The 17,139-nt window shown below is 43.8% G+C and overlaps 1 protein-coding gene across 3 annotated transcripts in view; it reads left to right on the plus strand.

Annotated features, from left to right (window-relative positions):
* The window catches only part of CDK6 (cyclin dependent kinase 6), a 214,192-nt gene that overhangs the window by 173,205 nt on the left and 23,848 nt on the right, over nt 1-17,139 (plus strand). For all 3 annotated transcript variants that reach the window (XM_006114476.5, XM_075922365.2, XM_075922366.2), the window contains exon 6: nt 13,120-13,170. In XM_006114476.5, coding sequence (XP_006114538.2) covers nt 13,120-13,170 — 51 coding nt within the window. The remainder of the gene's footprint in view (nt 1-13,119; nt 13,171-17,139) is intronic.

The following is a 17,139-nucleotide window of genomic DNA, read 5'->3' on the forward strand; positions in this document are numbered from 1 at the left end:
GAAATCCGCTTTTTTGAAAGAGAGCACCCAGCGAGTCTGGATGCTCTCTTTCGAAGACGGCCTCTTTACATTGAAGAACGCCTTCTTTCGAAAGAGGAGCTTTCGAAAGAAGGCGTTCTTCCTCGTGAAATGAGGTTTACCGCCATCGAAAGAAAAGCCGCGTTCTTTCGAAATAATTTCGAAAGAACGCGGCTTGAGTCTGGACGCAGGGGAAGTTGTTTCGGGAAAAGGTTACTTTTCCCGAAAAAACCCCTGAGTCTGGACACGGCCTAGATGTCAAAGGAATCATAGTAATTAGTTCACTTGATACAAATGTTAGATTCTTGTTCACTACTTTCCAAAAAAAAAACCCACCAATATATAGATAACATATGGACTGAAACAGGCACTATTACCAGCATGCAATTTTATGTACTCGTGCCTGTCTTCTGCCGTATACTTCCTGCTTTATGCACATTAACAGGATGTGACTCTGTGTCATCCCTATTTGGTATTGGGGAAAAAAATCTGTGCTTAATGTTGTCAAAACAAAGAGAGCTTACTGCTTCAGAGATCTTGCCAAAATGGGAGAGAGTGACAGACTAGCTGCAATTTCTGCAGCAAAGAAGTTGGCAGCAGTGCTATATGATGAGAGCGAGAAAGTAAAGGAGTTTCAGAGACCTGAATTGCTTGCCTCAATCTAGCCATCAAAAAGAACAAGTCACTGGCCAAACTCCCATCATATGAGAGGATGTTTTGAAGAGCTTGTCAAAAGAGCATTTTGGCAAACAAAGATTTGGATGTCTTCACATGTAACTAAAAATGTGTAATGGAAAAATGTGAACTATGAACTACACGCTGTAATCTTCAAGGACACAATGGCATGTGAGTTTCTACAGGACCATCAGGGTCTCCAGTGGAGGGGGCAAGAGAGGAGCAGCCTGATGGCCCTTAAATTGCCACCAAAACCCCAGATGGCGTGGGTGGGACAGTACTGAAGGGCTGGCTAGAGGAGGCTAGCCTCCAGTTCCGCCCCGTCCACTTGAGGTCCCGCCCCTTTCAGAAGTTCAGAACCAGCCCCCACCCTTGTCCAGAGTCAGACAATTCTATCGGTAGCCCTTAATACCATATTTGTGCCTGTCCCAACAGGGGTTGCTTCACAATCAACTGTCTCTAGAACAATCTTCTCTGAACAGACCTTTGTACATGCCAAGAAATCATAATGATGAATAACATGATGACAATTATGTTGACTAGAAATCTCACCAGCATTATTAAATTTGTTAGACCTTGAGAACATACTAATTACTGGGTTTTGTTTTACCCTTTGAGGAGTTGTTGTGATGCTTTGAGGTAAAAAAGAAATCCAATTTTCTGTCTTAAAATAATACATAGAGTCATTAAAACTAACTGAAACAAATGGAAATATTGCAAAGTGGTCATGTTAATGTGTTGATGGTATAATTGTTTAGCCCTGTTCCTATAGTAACAGCACCACTTGACAGCTCAACATCATAGATCATCTTAAAGTACATATAATAAGCTTTCAAATGATGTATAATGTGCATGCGTATAGGAAGGGTAAATTAATACCAAAAAAATCAATGGTGTCTGCCATTTGCCTATTTGTAACATGAAACGAAAAACCAACCTGTGACGGGGTGTATCTACCCCGCACTAGGGAGCAGGGACTTGCCCTGGCCCAGCTGGCCAAAAAGGCCCCACCCCCACAGCCCTGCTGGGCATGCTCCCAGGGAAAGCAGGGTATAAAAGCCCTGGGAGCCACTCAGTGTGGGCGGACCGCCAGAGGGGAAAGAACTCAGTCCGGAGCTCCTGAACAGCCCCAGCCGCCGCCGCCGCTCCCCGCAGGAGCAGCACCAGCAGCCACAGGCGCAGCAACAGCAGTTCCAGGAACAGCAGCCCCGGCAGCAGCAGCAGCCTCAGCCACAGCAGCAGCCTTTGCCACAGCCCCGGTGAGTGAGGCCGTCTGGGAGACTCCTACTCGACAAGCAACACCCCGAGAGCGGAGCAGCGTGCCGGGAGTGGTAGGAAGGAGCCCAGGGCGGAGGATTGTGCTCCAGGAGCTCAGCGCCCTTCAGCCGGCATCCCCGCCGAGCAGGCAGCGGAATCCTCCACTGCCAATAGGGCCCTGGGCTGGGACCCAGTGGAGTGGGAAGGCCCAAGTTCCCCTCCCTCCCCACCCCACAATAATCCAGCTCCCCAGCAGTCTGGGAGGCTTCCCCGTGGACTAGGCCTCTAGGCCATAGTGACTCTCAGAGAAGGGAATGTGTGTGTGACGAGGCCTGCAGGGCTATATATACCCTAATAGGGGGAACTGTGTTTGGGACTAGGTCTGCAGGGCCTTATATACCCTAATAGAGGGAACTGTACTTGTGGACTAGGCCCTCAGGGCCGTATATACCCTGCTAGAAGAAACTGTGTTTGGAACGAGGCCGGAAGGTTGTAGGTACCCTGGAAGAGGGACATTTGAAAGGAAATGGGTCTACAGGCCATATTTGCCCTGCAGAAAGCAGGCACGGATCCCAACTTTGGAGCTTCCAGATCGTCGAGGGGACCCACCCCTCGACACAACCATATAATGTTTCTAAATCACAATTTCTGTAGCTGGACAGATTGCCCAGGAGATGCAGGATATCTTGACAAATTGCTTCTTTCCTTGTCATATTATGCTTCTCACATACACATTAAAGTTCCTAAACCTGCCTCCACAACTGTACTAGGAAAATTAACTTCCCGAATCTGCAGTCCTACCCTCATGGACTGCATCTGTTGGGCTGTATCCCTTTCATTTCTCAGTCTCTCTCTCTCTTTCTCTCCTCTGGGTCATGTCACCTCCTCTGGACTCCCTCTTTTAAATCTTCTCCTAAAGTCTTCCACATCCCTCTTCTGACATCCCTTTACCCCATATCAGTTTTGAACTTGCTGATCTTCTTCCCAGCACTTTCTCATGTTGTGTCAGCAGCCCTTCTTTCCATGCCTGAGAACAGAGACCACCTTGGAAATGTACACTGTTCTATGTTCATTCTGCTCTTACAATTTTAGAGAGCACTTGTTTGACTTAACTCTTCAAAGCTTACATTCCACAAGTCAATTTTTGCCCGAAGAAATGTGAGTAGAGTTGCAGTATACTCGGTCAATAATTAGGAAACAATCTCCAAAGATTTTTGTAGAGACAAAGAAGATTGTGATAGGTACTCAACTATTCACCATGCTGTACTAACAATGACAGAATCCAGATAGCAGCCTGTGAAAGTTAATTCTCGTGCATCTCATGTTATCTGGCTGCTAGCCCAATTGTTGTAAGCAGTCATATAGTGCTGCCCTTGTGGCTTTGTCATGTGTTTGGATTAGAAATTGAATGCCTTGACTATTTTTTTTTTTCTCCTGGATAATATTTTCCACTTCTTATACATCTTTTTGTGCCTGTTTGAGTCAAAGGTTAATGCTGCAAAGTCAGAAATTGAGAAGTGATTTCCAATGGGATAAACTAGTTTAAATGCTTTGGCTCCTAATGCCTAGTACTCAAGATCAGTCATTGCAAACGAGTGTATAGAAATCTCCTTTGTTTTCTCTATGCAGGTGGTTTTATTGTTATTGTGAAAACAAGTATTTTCCTCAGGCCTATAAAGCAGTATAATCTAAAGTCTAGAAGCAATCCAGCCTGTATACACTTAGGCTGCATTTATCTTCTCTATGAGGCAATTTCATGACTTTCTGCTCACTCCTTGTAGAGAGGCTATGATATGTCTCTGGAGTTAGACCAGGGATGAATTTGGCCGCAGCAGATTTGCTTATGATCTGTTTACACTTCAGTTTTCACTGAGCGGCAGCTGATACAAAGAGCAGGATATACACAACAAAGCTCTCAACCTTTAGAAAGCAAGTATCCAGCTCATATGAATGAAGTGTTCAATGCAAGTGAACAATACGTGTGACTTTGTGAGCTCTGGAAAAGCAAACAAGAGCATACAGTTGGTGGATGGTGAAATCTTTCTTGTTAGTATACTGCAGTAAGGTGTTTGAGTTGGTACAGCATGACATTTTGATTAAAAAACTAGAACAATACCAAATTAATATGGCACACATCAAATGGATTAAAAACTGGTTTAGGTTTCAAAATGTAAGAGTTAACGGGGAATCATCACTTAGTGGGAGTGTTTCTAGTGAGGTCTTGCAGGGACTGGTTCTTTGCCCTACTCTATTTAATATTTGTTTATCAATGACCTGAGAAAAAACAAAATAATCATTGATGCAGTTTGCAGATGACACCAAAATTGGATGAATGGTAAATAATGAAGAGCATGTGTCACTGATTCAGATTATTTGGATCCCTTGGTAAACTGAGCACAAGCAAACTAATGCATTTTAATACAGTTAAAGGTAAATGTATGCATTTAGGAACAATGAATGTGTGTCTTACTTATACAATGGGAGACTCTATCCTGGGAAGCAATGACTGAAAAAGATTTGGGGGTTGTGGTGGACTAAGAGACGAACATGAGCTCCTAGTGAGATCGTGTGGCCAAAAGGGCTAACGTAGTCCTGGGATGCACAAACAAGGGAATCTTTACTAGGAGTAGAGAGGTTATTTTACCTCCATACTTGGTACTGGCGCAATCACTGCAGAACACTGTTTTCAGTCTGGTATCCACAGTTCAAGAGAGATATTAATACATTGGAGAGGGATCAGAGAATTGCCATAAGAAAAGGATTAGAAAACATGTCTTAAAGTGATAGACTCAAGGAGCAAAATCTATTTATCTTAACAAAGAGAAGGTGAAAGGCTGGCTTGATCTCAGTTTATAAGCATCATCAACACGGGGAACAAATATTTGATAATGGGCTCTTCAGTGTAACAGAGCAAGATATATCACAGTCCAATAGATGGAAATTGAAGTTAAAGAAATTCAGACTAGAAATAAGGTGTAAGATATTAACAATAAGGGTAATTATAATTGGAACAATATCAGTGGTGGTCCATCACTTACCGTTTTTAAGTCAAGATGGGCTAATTTTTTTTAATGTTATTAAAGATCTGCTTTAAGAAATGTTTCCGGGAAGTTCTATGTTACATAGATACACTAGCTGTTCCTACTGGTCCCTTGTGACCTGGGAAACTATGATCAGTTCCTTTCTGCCAGGGAAATATCAGTGTAAATATTTTTGATCTGTAAATACACATTACTCTTTTTGTATTTGTGTTGTTTTCCATTGTTAATTTGTGTCATAACTTCTATTTATATTTCTGTGTGCATTTACCTTTCTTTGGCTTGCTCTGTAAAGAAGGTAAATAGATTTGCCCTGAGAAAAAAGCCATATTGCAAACTCCTATCGCTCATATCCACTTAATAGGGCATCAGTGCATTCTGTACTTCTGGGCTAAATGCTGAATTGTTATTCAACTTTCACTCCATCCATGACTTCACTGGGAGTTTGGTCCACTGAGACTGAATCAAAACTCAGTGTGTCCTTCTCCTGTCCACATCGATGTGCTCAGGAGAGCCTTCTCCCACAGTAAAAACTTCCTCTGCACCCAGCAGAAGTCACTCCATGAGACTTTGTAGATTTCCAGCTCCAAAGAGTTGAAAAGGGAGTAAGGGAGCCACTGGGGATAATGTGCCAACCTCCCCTACAAAACAAAACTATAGGGCACTGCACAAGTTGAGAGATCCTGTGGCTGTGCCAATATAAACTTCTGCCTTGCCTGCTCTGTAGAACATGATCCCTCCCTCTGCCTTTTAGACATGTTCTCAAGTGGGTGGTCCCAGATCATTGCTCCTGCAGTAACCGGTGTCAGTGGGAGCTGGTAGGGTCCAGAGGGTGGGGAACAATGGGGGCAAGTGGCGCGCGCGCGCGCACACACACACACACACACACACCAAGTTTAATTTGTTTTACACAGATTATCTTCATATAAAAGAGAATGTATCCCTGAGATAAGGACTTTTAGATTCAGTTTATACATAATAAATAATCCTGGAGAGTGAGTCAACTGAAAGATACAAAAAGCAGGGGAGGAAGTTTGATTTTTCTTATGGCTGCTAGAGGACACTCCACATTCAACATTCTTGGGGATGCTGAAATCTACCTTTAAGAACAGAATTTAGAAATAATTGCTTGAGATGAGAGTTTCCATATAAGAGGCACTGGATTTGTACAATAGTCTGTGCTGACACACCACTACTACAGAGTAAATAGTGCTAAAATGTAAGATGGGTCTTCATGTGCGGGCAGATTGTATGAATATACTTCCCCAGTCATCCGGACAGGGAGTATTGAACCATCAGCCAAAATTCATCAAGCAAATTCATGCCACTGGTATTGCCCGGTGCTGGCACCCTGCTGACGTCATGACTCTGGGATGGATAAGGAAGTTGAACAAATAATTCTTCATTGTGGTGGAATATCAGAGTGTGCTGGAAGGTCACGTTGCACTCTATGGTTACACTCTCAAAAGAATTTAAATTCTTCCTTCAACTCTTACTAAATCCAAGGGAGCAGCAGCTATGGGAAAAGTCTTTCTTAAAAATCCCAGGAATCATACTTGTTTTGGCATGACACTGCCTAAGGTGATTCGAGAACAAGGCTCAATTTGCCAAGGTTTCACATTAACACAAGATTGAGAATACATTTTAAAACATTGGCTCTGCTTTATTTTTCCTTGAATGGAATGTTTTGAATGTGTATATGTCTCTAGCTTAAAGGGTCTGCTTTAGAATGCTTTAAGCCAGAAGAAAATCCTCAATGTACTGGAGGAGGCTGGCACACTGTTATTAGCCATTTCAAATGGTCACTGAAAAATTACCTGAAGTTGCCAAAATGACCTGATTTTTAGCCGTACCAAGGACCTGCTGCCTCCCCTAACTTCTGTGGAATTGTGGCTGCTCAAACCCTTCCAAAAATTAGGCCCATATCTGACAGCAGAATCAGTTGTTCATGTCTGTTTGGAGTCAAGCTCTCTTTTCCTCAGAAGTTGATATGGTGAAATGATGTAAAGACAGGAAGGAAAAAATGAGTATGTAATGTAAAGATCCAATGTAAACTCAAGCAATCTTATTTCAAGAGGCCAAAATTAATCAACGGCAGTGGCGTACAAGTGCAAAACAACATGTTCAGTTACTTATTGTCTATTTCACACCCTTTGTCCTAAATATGCACAGTGCTTCACAGGCAACAAAAAGGCAGTTTAAACTTAACGGCTGTGTCTAGACTGGCAAATTTTTCCGCAAAAGCAAATGCTTTTGCGGAAAAACTTGCCAGCTGTCTACACTGGCCGCTTGAATTTCCGCAAGAACTGACTTCTTACTGTCTGAAATCAGTGCTTCTTGCAGAAATACTATGCTGCTCCCCTTCAGGAAAAAGTCCTTTTGCACAAAGCTTTTGCGCAAAAGGGCCACTGTAGACAGCTCAGTTTTGTTTTGCGCAAAAAAGCCCTGATTGCGAAAATGGCAATCGGGGCTTTTTTGCGCAAAAGCACATCTAGATTGGCACAGACGCTTTTCCGCAAAAAGTGCTTTGGCGGAAAAGCATCTGTGCCAATCTAGACGCTCTTTTCTGCAAATGCTTTTAACGGAAAACTTTTCTGTTAAAAGCATTTGCGGAAAATCATGCCAGTCTACACGTAGTCAACTAGTACGGCTGCAGGAGTAACTAGGTTAGTTTTTTCTTTCAATAAACTGACTCAAAGCAGCTTAGTCTAAGCCAGAGGTGGGCAAAATCAGGCCCACGGGCTGGATATGGCCTGCCACGCATTTCTATCCGGCCCGCCCACCTGATTAACAGAGCATCCATAGTTACAGCTAGCAGTGTGTGTTCAGCTGTCCCTCCCCACACCTTGCTTCATCCTGCAGCATAGCTGCTCCCAGGAGTCTCCTGCTAGCTGTGCAGAGCAGAGGGATGGGGAGAGGTGAGAAGGGAGTGCTGAAGTCAGGGAGTCTCCAGCCCTTGTACCCCATCATTGCAGAACAAGGGTCCAGGAGAGGGTGACACACAGAGGAGTTACCCCCAATTTGAAGCATGGCTGGTGACTCAAGAAGAGTGCCTGTCTTAAGAGGCAGTTCATTGTTTCTAAGATTTCAGTGTTGCGCTCTCTCTCTGACACACACACATGCACTCCTCCGACTTATACCCCATTCTGCAGAGTGAGGGAGGGGGGAGACAGAGCAGGACAGCTTTCCCTCTCTTAAAGAGACAGCACGTGGCTTCTCAGAAATGTATCCATCAGCAGCTAGCACACACATTCTCTCTGTCACTGTCACTCACACCAAGTCTATGCCATAGGGTATGTCTACACTACAAAGTTAATTCGAACTAACAGCTGTTAGTTCGAATTAACTTTGATAGGCGCTACACATACAAACCGCTAGTTTGATCTTAATTCGAACTAGCGGAGCGCTTAATTCGAACTAGGTAAACCTCATTCTACGAGGACTAACGCCTAGTTCGAATTAAGCAGTTCGAATTAAGGGCTGTGTAGCCCTTTAGTTCGAACTAGTGGGAGCCTAGCCCTCCCCAGATTTCCCTGCTGGCCACTCTGGGCACCACCAGGGAAACTCGTCTGCCCCCCTCCCAGCCCCGGAGCCCTTAAAGGGGCACGGGCTGACTACGGTGCCTGTGCCAGGTGCAAGCCTGCCAGCACCCAGCCAACAGACCCTGCACCTGGCACGGCACGAACCAGCTACCCGCTGCCACCCAGCCCTCCGCCTCTTCCTGGGACCAGGCTGGCGGCTCCCAGGAACCTGCCCAGGTCCGCAAGAGGCGGACGCCTGCCTGGTCTAGTGCGGAGATCGTGGACCTCATCCACGACCTCCGCACTAGGCACAGGAAAGTGGCCGTCTAGGGCAGGATAGCTGCCAGCCTGGCCACCCGGGAGCAGGTTTGCATGAAAATCAAGGTGGTCCACTGAGACCCCCGACCCTGAGCCCTGAGCTTAGAATGTCTGTACTGGGTCAGACCAAAGGTCCATCTAGCCCAGTAGCCGGACAGTGGCCAACACTAGGGACCCTGGAGGGGATGGACCGAAACAATGACCAAGCCATTTGTCTCGTGCCATCCATCTCCAGCCTTCTACAAACAGAGGCCAGGGACACCATTTCTACCCCCTGGCTAATAGCACTCCATGGACCCAACCTCCATGACTTTATCTAACTTCTCTTTAAACTCTGTTCTAGTTCAAGCCTTCACAGCCTCCTGCAGCAAGGAGTTCCACAGGTTGACTATTTGCTTTGTGAAGAAGAACTTTCTGTTATTAGTTTGAAGCCTGCTACCCATTCATTTCATTTGGTGTCCTCTAGTCCTTCTATTATGGGAACTAATGAAGAACTTTTCTTTATGCACCCTCTCCACACCACTCATGCTTTTATAGACCTCTATCATATCCCCCCTCAGTTTCCTCTTTTCTAAGCTGAGAAGTCCCAGTCTCTTTAGCCTTTCTTCATATGGGACCTGTTCCAAACCCCTGATCATTTTAGTTGCCCTCCCTTCTCGCACCCTCTCTCTTCCCCTCTCCCACCTCCTTTTCCCAGTCTCCCCGAGTTTTGTTCAATAAAGAGAGATTCTATTTTTGAACACACGTTTTCTTTATTTTGTACATCAGGAATGGGGGCTAGGGAAGGGTAAGTGGAAGGAGGTGAGGGAGGAATGGGGTACGAGCCCCCAATGGGGAGGACTGGGCTGGCTCGGCAGGCTTCTCGGGGTGGAAGGTCTCCTGAAGCCCCTTGACTGACCCCCCCCCCCCCTCCGGATGGCAACCTGCGGCAAGTGCAGCTGGGCTGATGGCCGAGTGCTGTGATGTGCCCAGTGTGGGTACTCCGGGCAATCCAAGCCAGGACTGCTTTGCAAGCGGGGAACCCCTGAGAACTGTCTGTCCGGGGTGGGGGTCGGGTCCCTTTAAGCACAGCCCTCGGCTAGCCTGAGACAGCAGCTCCACGCTCTAAGTCCTAACCTGATGCCCTGCTGGCACTGCTTCCAGCCATCCTTAACCTCGGTTCAGGGTCCACTCAATGTGGACATGCTAGTTCGAATTAGCAAAATGCTAATTCGAACTAGTTTTTAGGTCTAGATGCACTAATTTGAATTAGCTTAGTTCGAATTCACTAATTCTAATTAAGTTAGTTCGAATTAGTGCTGTAGTGTAGACATACCCATACTGTCTCTGTGCTACACTCACACAGTCACTGTCACATACACACTGCCACGTACACTCTCCCAGTCTCTGTGTCACACACACTCAGTCTGTGTCACAAAGTCTGTCTCTCACACACAATGTCTCTTTTTCACATTCACACACTCTTTGTCTCTCTTTGAGGCCCCCAGCCTTATCCCTTACATCCGAGGCCCTGCCCTTTCTGGGAGGCTCAGAGCCAGCCCGTGACCACATACCAATATTCATGAAGTGCCACCTCCCCGTAAAAATTATTGCACACCCCTGGTCTAAGCTGATGTGACATCATGTGGAAACATGAGGAAAGTAGAATGCACATATGGTACATGAAAGATGACCTGCACATTTTACAGTCATTCCTTTACTATTCTTTTTCTGAGTGTTACAGTCTTCTTTTGGGACATGTATTTTGTGTGATCGTCATTTTAGAAGAGATAGGTTACCTTTCTTGGGTCCGTTTTGTATCTGAAAACGTAAAGTTAGACTGTGTAATTGAGCCAGAGCCCTAAAATGAATAGTGAATGAAGCTATATTGCTCCAGTGAGAGCTCTGAGAAGTATTGCACGTTAGGGTGGTACAATGTTTCCAGGAATTAACTCATAGGCAGGGAGAAACATGCCTTTTGAACAGTGCAGATTACTCCCATTGTTGTGCCTGTGGTTTGGGGAGGAGGATGGGTATGGCCAAGTGACCCTTTATCTCCCAGTGCAGATGGGAGAGTTCTTCTGTGTCAAACTAAAACCATGAAATGGTTAATATCTCACTGACTGGAGTGGCGGTACTGTGCTCAGAGAGAGAGAAGCAAAAGGCTGGACAAGTGAAGGGGAAGGAGAATTGGTCATGGGGAAAGCTCAGTCCCCAGGTGCTACTGAAGGCATCAGAATATGCACAGTTTAAGTCTGTTTCAGTTAAAATGCTACACTGTGTTATCTTGTGGAAACTGCCACTGTAACTTTATAATCTGCATTGCATTCTGGGAGTTAGACATTCTGAAGCAAGAGGCAACCTGGCTGTCAGCTGACACCACTAAAAACTCATTCCTTGCAGTCAGGGCCGGATTACGGCATGGGCTAGCCGGGCAGTTGCCCGGGGAACCAACCTATGGGGGGTGCCTGATGGCAGCTGTAAGGGGCACACAGTGCCCCTCATAACTGCCATCAGGTGCCACACGCCCAGCTCCCGGATCGCAGGCTGCAGCAGCTCCCAGCGGCCATCCTGCAGCGGCGGCCCGGGGCAGAGGCCGCGTTAATCCCCACAGCGCCAGCCAGCAGCGCCCTTCCCCCTCCCCGGCCACGGAGCCCTGCACAGCCAGGCTCAGCCCACCCCGAGAGGCCCTGGGCTGCACGGCAGCGGTGGTAGCCGGGCTGGGCTGAGCCGGGCATGTGTGTCCTGCCGCCGCCAGCTCCACGCGCCCTCCCCCATGTGCCGAGAGGGGGTGGGCCTGTGCATGCTCCCTCCCCCAACTTGGGGTGCAGTTAACCTGTCTGCCCAGGGCACCAGAATGGCTCGGTCCGGCCCTGCTTTCAGTGTCCCTACAGTATGCTTCTTTCACTAATCCTACTGTATCCCTCCATATAGTTGTGCTATGCTCCCTTACACAGCTACTAGTGGCCTGCTCACCACAGGAAGATGTGTAAATTCCTGGTAGGGTTGCCAGGTGTCCGGTATTCAACCGGACAGTCCGGTTTTTGCGCCCTCTGTCCAGTAAAAAAATTCAGAAAATACTGGACATGTACAATGTCCAGTATTTTCTGCTTTTCCAGCTGGGCACCCAACGGAAGCCTGGTGGGGGTGGGGAGAGTGGCTAGGGAGGCGTGGCTGCAATCAGCACTGGGAGCCCTCACCTCAGCTGGTTGCGTGCGGAAGCCTGGTGGGGGGGAAGTGGCTGGGGAGGTGTTAAGCATAGTTGTGGTGGTAGGGTTTTGGTTTTTTTCTCAACAAATTTTTAGCACGTGTTTGGTATTTTTTGGGAAACCATCTGGCAACCCTAATTCCTGGTGGACAGGACCCTAAATTATCAGGAATTTGCTTGTTTGTTTTAAATCTTTTTGGAATTTTAGGCATAAAAGTGGGTACAATATGGATCATACTTTTATTGTGCTGCCAAGACATGTGGCTAATATATATCATGCAAATGTTTGTTACATCTCTTACTGTACAGTCACTTGCACATTGTTTTTAGTAAATATACCATTACAGGTGGAAGGTATTTTGTATGTTAAAATATCAGAAGAACAAAAATTTAATTGTGTTTTAAAAGGACACAGATATAGATTACTTGTTTTCAGACTGAGTATTTTTTTAGTCACTGTTGTTTCTAACAAACCATAGAAGGCCAAGATTATTAATTTCTTTCCTAAATATACCTTTATTTATGCAGCAGAAGTTTTCCTCTGTTTCAAGGTAAATTCTGCACTGTTCTACATCCCACATTTTACAGATTCCTTTAAGCCCATTGTTTCCACTTGATTCCCAAAGCTCAGACATTCATTTTCAGTATAATACCCGAGGAATTTGAGTTCTAAAATATATCATTAGCAAATCATTCTTTTATTTTATTATAATGCATTGCATGACTCTTTCTCTAAAAAGCATTTTTTAATGTTGCTTCCATAAGGCGTATTTATTTATTCATCTACCAATGGCTTGATTTACTCTTAAGCTGATTTCTTTAAAAGGGATAGGAAATAAAGTTATTTTACTCATGTTAAAGGATGCAGTTACTTCTCAGAAGTAACGTGTGTGGGTGTGCTTGATCCTTTAACTCAAAGTCTTGTTACCAACCCAAGGAAAAACCTTGAATAGTGCAGTTACAGACTGAATAAAAACATTAAGGGGTAACAACTGAGCATTTGGCAAAAGAACAGGTTTTGGGGTGGAGGGGTTGGAAACTTTCAGTGACAAGTACAAGTTCACTTTAGTTAAAGAAATCTTACTGTATTTCTTTATTCTTCCAGGCCACTTTTTCGTGGAAATTCAGATGTTGATCAGCTAGGAAAAATCTTTGAGTAAGTACTAATTTGCAGCGTTATGTCAGTGTCTGTTTAGCTTGAAGATTTATTTGCCATGTTTTTATGGAGTAAAAGGATTGGAACAAAGTATTCTTATAACGTATTTCCTATTGCTGTTGCTCTGAAATATGATATTTCCATGTATTATATGTCAAAGAGGGAGGAGGAAGCTGCAGGGAATATAGTTTTATAGAAATAACAGTCATCACCAAGAAGACAATGATAGACTTCTGAAGGGTTTTTTCTAATTTGTTAAATGTCTTCCTCATGAACCATTCACACATTTTCTGAAAAGTTAGCGCATCCAAGAAAGAATTACCTTATAAAGCCAAATAAAGTTCCAATATTTTGTTCAGTTGTGAATTTTAAAAAAATGTGTAACCAGAATCCCTCAAAAATACTCATTATTCAGTGAGGGAAATGTTAATGTTGATCAACAGCTTCTGTGGAAAGGAGTATTTTAGCTGTACCGTATAGCCAATGAAGATGATTAAGAAATCATGTTTTGGTGTTAAAGACAGCTATGAAAACGTAAAGTTTCAAGGTTAAATGGAGGCTATTTTGGAGGGAGCATAATTTACTTTTATTTTAAAAGTATTTTATAATTGTGTTTCTTTGTACTGCTGTTCCTCTCAAACAAACTCTGAACTTTTAAAAGAAGCAATTACTCCCCTCCGAGTGTGTTTTTGAATAAAAATTCTCCATTTTAAAGTCATTGCTTCAGATAAGAGAGAAAAATATCACTTCCCTGATGTTGTAACTTAAATTATCTTCATAGTAAGGAATGTTTCTGATGTGGTCGCAGAACGTATCATGTAAATTGAAGCCCAATATAAATGTTTTATAATAATATTAAAGTGCTCCTGACCATCAGACAGGAATATGGCTGTTTCCGTACCTGCACTATATGGGTATGTCTAGACTGCACCCCTCTGCTGACAGAGGGATGCAGATTAGGCTGGGCGAAATTGCTAATGAAGCGGGGATTTAAATATCATTATATTCATTAGCATAAAGATGGCCGTGGCTTTTTTTCGGCACGGATCTTTGTCGGAGAAAAGCGGCAGTCTAAAGGCTGATCTATCGCTAAAGAAAGCCTTTTCCGATAGATCCCTTATGCCTCGTAAAACCTCTGTTGCTGTTCTCCCCTTTCTTATGAAGAGAGTTCCAGGGATCCAGCTGGAGGGAAAGACCAAGATGAAGAGAAGGAGGTGGGAAGTGGAGTGGGGGGGGGGGGTTACTGTCCCCCTTCTAGTCCTGCAGAAATTCCAGAGAGAAGATAATAAAGCTTCAAAGGAAAGTGCTCCAGTAGGTCAAATAATGAACTTGTTTTTCTAGTCAATTTTCCAGCTCTTAAATTGTCACAGATCCATTTCTGAAGATTTTCATAATTTAAAAGAAGTTTCCTAATTGCCAAATTGCAGGTCTTGATTTTTACTCAGTTGACTTCCCTTTCCTGTATACCATACCAGTGTATGTGACTCACGAGGGTGGTTAATTTGCCATGCCCATGAAGAGCCCTTCCTACACAATCCAAAAACAATTAGTCCTCCCCAGTTTGCTTTTTCAAGTTTTTGCAAAATTGTACCTTTGATTAGTTTATATTCTGCTCTATTAAATAAGGAGTGTTTTGATACCTACAGCATATTTTAATAACATAAAAGTATGATTGTGGGTTTTTTTAAAGATTCTACATTGTTTATGACATTTCAGGAAAAAGAAAACCCAAAACAAATAAATTGGAATAGGATTAAAAACATAGCAACCAACAGCAGCCTCTTCTAGTGAACTGTCTATCCTTCCCTACTGGGTGAGATTACCTGGATAGAAAAGAATTCAGCCATTAATCAGGAAGCAAAAATACAGTGCCAATTTTAGGGGAGAGAAGAAATTCTCTGTTACATACTGCACTTAAAAAGAAAATTTGCCTTGCCTCTTTTGTGTAATTATCCTTTAATATTTCAAATGCTTCTTACTTTTTTATGTCAGATAGTGTTTATTTTCTGTTTTCACAGCTGTAGACCCCCAACATTTAGGCATAGGCCAGGACTTTATAAAGGAACTGTTGCCTACTATAGTAGTGAGTCATTCTCTAGGCTAATTTGGATGGAAGTTTTTGGCCTACAATCTGGACTGACATTTTTTTAATAATTGGACCATGTTCTATTCTTGATCCATATGTGTAGCCTTCTTTTACATTAGTTGGTGTTTTCCACAAAGACTGAGAATGGATCTGTAGAAGTTAGAATCACAGAATACTAGAACTGGAAGGGCCTTGAGAGATCATCAAATCCAGTCCCCTGCCCACATGGCAGGACCAAGCACGGTTTAGGTCATCCCTGATAGATGTCTGTCTAACCTGCTCTTAAATATCTCCAGTGATGGAGATTCCACAACTTCCCTGAGCAATATATTCTAGTGTTTAACCACCTGACAGTTAGGACATTTTTCCTAATGTCCAACCTAAATGCTGCCCTTCTTTCCCATACCGACATCAATATACAGTATGCTCACAATTTAAGGCCATTATGCCGGGGGGTACTGAGCACACTCAACTCATGTTGTTGTCACTGAAAATGGAAAGTTATCAGCCTCCCACAGGGTCAGGTTTGCTCTTTGGATTCTACCATCATATATCAATATTTACTGTTATTGCTACTACTGTATTGTTGGTTTGGTGAGAGGGTAAAATAGCTTCCTCCAATATGCTCCAGAACTTTGGTCCCCCAAATGGTAATAAGGGCTTTCAGGCAGACACTGGTATATTAAACAATCTCCAAATGCTTTCTAGGACCTGTAAACATCCATCTGACAAAATTCAACTCCCATTTTTCTACTTTTTCCCCCCAATACTGCCCCTTATGCCTGGAACAGCCCCCCTTTCCTAGGCATCAGGCAGCCTCCTCACTTCTTGCCACTAACTTCCAACTGCTAGCATCCAATCTGGCCTGTTTGTGCTCTCGTGCCCAGTCCTAGTCTCCTTAAAAGAAAACTCAGAACTAACTAGACATATTTGAAAGACAACAAATATATATATTTAATTACCATTTAAAAACTCATATGTAAAGAAGATTAAGGGGGGACATGATAGCGGTTTTCAAATATCTAAAAGGGTGTCACAAGGAGGAAGGAGAAAATTTGTTCCTCTTGGTTTCTGAGGACAGGACAAGGAGTAATGGGCTTAAAGTGCAGCAGGGGAGGTTTAGATTGGACATTAGGAAAAAATTCCTAACTGTCAGGGTGGTCAAATATTGGAATAAATTGCCAAGGGAGGTGGTGGAATCTCCCTCTCTGGAGATATTTAAGAACAGGTTAGATAGACATCTGTCAGGGATGGTGTAGACGGAGCTTGATCCTGCCTTGAGGGTGGGGGGCTGGACTCGATGACCTCTCGAGGTCCCTTCCAGTCCTATTATTCTATGATTCTATGATTATTCTATGAACTCCTCCCCTTCTCACTGCACACTGTGTGTTGTATATCTGATGAGGATTTAAGTCTTGATCACTTGTGCACATAAGCTTATGTTCACATTAGTGTGTTCACTGGGTTCAATGGGACTGTGTACATATGTAATGATACTCTCATGGCTAAGAATTTGCAAGATCCTCAGGGAAGGATTTGTCATCCATCTTATAAGTAAAGCTCCCTGCATGTCCGTGGTCATCTAATAACAATTGAGTTTAACTTTTCATAGAGACCTGATTCTCTCTTCGGCAAGAGCTTAGCAGTCTTTGGATACTGCCAGGGGAAATAGCCACAAGATTTAAGTGGTGCTGCACTCCTGCCTGTGCTGTATTTTATTACATAACACTTTGTAGCAGTACTTTAATTACTGAGGGTCAAATTCTGCTCTCAGACTGGTAGAAATCTGGGATAATGCATTCACTTGAACGGAGTAACTCAGGGTTTATGAGTAAACAAGAGCAATGCTGGGTCCTATTTTTCCTTCTTTGTCTATTGCTAAG

Source organism: Pelodiscus sinensis, chromosome 2, assembly GCF_052426305.1.
Source record: "Pelodiscus sinensis isolate ZL-2025 chromosome 2, ASM5242630v1, whole genome shotgun sequence".
NCBI lineage: Eukaryota > Metazoa > Chordata > Testudines > Trionychidae > Pelodiscus > Pelodiscus sinensis.